At 43.1% G+C, this 2,753-nt stretch overlaps 1 protein-coding gene across 2 annotated transcripts in view; it reads left to right on the top strand.

Moving 5' to 3' along the window:
- mdkb (midkine b) overlaps positions 1-2,753 on the top strand; it is a 5,190-nt gene continuing 2,437 nt past the window's right edge. For both annotated transcript variants that reach the window (XM_035664402.1, XM_035664401.1), the window contains exons 1-2: positions 1-84; positions 2,501-2,589. In XM_035664402.1, the coding sequence (XP_035520295.1) occupies positions 2,502-2,589 (88 nt within the window). In that variant the 5' untranslated portion in view covers positions 1-84; position 2,501. The remainder of the gene's footprint in view (positions 85-2,500; positions 2,590-2,753) is intronic.

The raw sequence follows: 2,753 nt of genomic DNA, 5'->3' as shown, positions 1-2,753 counted from the left end.
GAGGGGATGCTGAGCAGCAGCTGAAGGCAGCGACAGACGGAGACGACTCCACAGTTCGACTGGCTGCTCCTCTGAGCTCGGCATGTAAGTTTTTATTTCACTGTTTTTTTCTCCTGTTACACATTTTCCCTCCGTTAATCTGAGAGCGTTTGTTTTCATTCATACAGGATTAAAAATGGTAAAGATTAATAATCAATCGGTAATAATAATCAGTCACAACCTGTAACCTTATAAATGTGATTATTTATATATTTTAATGTTTGATTTTAGATTTTTGTGACTGTGCACATTTAGTCTCTTAATATTAAAGAAAAAATTGTAATACAGTGTTATGATCAGTGTGTAATGATCAGTGTGTATTGATCAGTGTTTAGGAAGGTAAACCCTGGACACAGAGCGGCTGCAGATGTTAAACCTTCATTCTGCTGTTGGGACACTTTCTGTCTTTAGATCTTTTATTTTATTTATTCTCCAAAAGTTAAATTTCATTGGAGGAGACTTTCAATGTCAGCAGAGACCGACCGATATGGATTTATTGAGACCGGATTTATGTATTGAAACTTTTTATTTGTGCCATAATTCATAAATTCCATCAATTAGTAAATAAACGTAATTTTTAATATAACTTTATAATTGAATTTGATGTGATGGAAAACAACTGACTGATCATTTAACTGAAATACTAAACAAACTAATATTAAAAATCAGCTCTTTTGTGGACTCGTATCCATGGTGACCATATATCTATATAATGTCCATTTACAGCTGTAATAAACTCTTCCAGCTTTCGTTGCCATTGTTTGATGGTTGCAGCCGTTTCCCTCTGAAACCGACGCCGAGCCCCGAACAGCCGACAACAACGTGCCCCGAACTAATGACTTTATTAAAGAAAAGTTAAAGGAACATCAGCTCTGTAGAAACTACCAGACTCTTTGTTTTATATATCGACACATATCGGATGATTTATACCCCGATACAGCGATATGTCTGTGATTGGCCAATATCGGCCGATATACGTGTCACTGTCGGGAAGGTTTTCCTCCGGCTCTGCAGGAGTAAACGTCAGCAGCTTTAAACTGTTTCATGTTTCCGGATGCGAGAGTGAACCCTGAGATTCAGGAGGAAGTTCCTCTAAATGTTGTTCCTAGTTCTGAACCAAAGGGAGCATCCCACTCCTTTTCTTCATGCTGAGATCTTATTGTTTTCTTATGCAAATAAGTTTCTATTCAGGGCGGGGGGTATGGGGGGGCCACAGCTCCTAAGACGTGGCATGGAATCTGTGTTAGGCTTTAGAGAAATGAAACCAGGCTAGAAGAGGCTTTGTTTTGGGCCAATGAATCAGTATTCTTTTGAGGGGAAATCTAAAGAGCTCTTTCAGATGCTGCTTGCCCCCCCCACTCCTCCCACTCCTCCTCCTCCTCTTCTTCATTGATGGAGGACAGACTGGAGGCCTGCTGAGAGCCGGTTCTTTCCTCATAAAGGGCCGCAGGAGGAGCGAGAAGAGCAAGATTTGCTCTGCCAGCTGACATGTGAAAGAGGAGCATTGCTTTAATGGAGGCCTGAAAGAGAGTCTGTCATTTCTCAGCACAATAACAACAGAGCGGGAGAGAGGGGCTTTATGGGTAATTGACTCTCTCTTTTTTCAAAGGAGAGCCAAGACCCCCACGCTACAGTTCTCCTCTGAGCTGATGGGCGCTGTCGCCGCCTTCAGACACTGAAGGAGCGCGGTAACGGTGGCGAGAACGAGGAGAAATCCACTAAAATCCGGAGTAAATGTGAGCGAGCGGGAACAATATCTGAATACATTAGCCCACTTTATAATCCCGATGCTGCCGGCACTACAATAGTCAGATTATTTGGCTTAAGTGTTCTGAGATTTGGGGGGGCCGAGCTGATATTTGGACCATCTGGCCCAAGCGGACCAGATCACGCTACTGTTCAACATCCCGTCAGCCAATCAGACAACAGGATCAGATTAGAACAAACACATTCAGACACCTTGGTGGACGAGCTCGAAGGTGCAGCTCTGGCCCTTCACGGCCCCATTATGAGACAATGGGCCCCCACTGGCCCCCCCCACCACCACATAGGAGCAAGACCACCAGATTAAAGAGACACTTTTAACCTTCAGCGTCTCTTTGTGGTCCTTTAGCATCCGGATCTGTGGTCTCAAACTCGTCCTCTTCAGCCGTAACTCAGTCAGATGTGAACAAACAGACCTGATCTCTTTAGATTCAGAGCGACTTTGATTGGTCGCAGTGTCTCCAGCTAACAGCTAACAGCTAACAGCTGACCCACTTTTACTTTCCTCTCCTGTGAGTATCTCAGGAGACTTCCTGGGTAAATAAAGATCAAATAAATCAAATATTGTGAGAACCAGTTTAATATTTCAGAAAATAATCAAACTCTTTTTAATAAATGAAGCTGCAGAGTCCTTTCAGTCCTTTCAGATTAAAGACATCCTGTCTGTCTGTCTGTCTGTCTGTCTGTGTCTCTGCAGAATGCGAAGTTTGTTCTCAGTGACGCTGCTGCTGCTCCTGGCCCTGACGCTCACCACAGAGGCCAACAAAAGGGTCAAAGGTCACAAAGGTGAGATATTTAATTAACTGCAGTGCTCCTTTTCTCTTTGAGCCTAACGTAATAAATCTGATGTCGTATTCACTGATATTAGTTTGACTTTGTTTGTTTGGCAGCTCGCAGTAAAACTCAGAAACAACAGAATACAAACACTGTACTGTCTGTCTGTCTGTCTG

This window comes from Morone saxatilis, unplaced genomic scaffold, assembly GCF_004916995.1.
Source record: "Morone saxatilis isolate NCDOM2014 unplaced genomic scaffold, NCSU_SB_2.0 Contig2, whole genome shotgun sequence".
Lineage (NCBI taxonomy): Eukaryota > Metazoa > Chordata > Actinopteri > Moronidae > Morone > Morone saxatilis.
The sequence above is the reverse complement of the archived record's forward strand: the minus strand, read 5'-3'. Positions and strand labels throughout refer to the sequence as shown.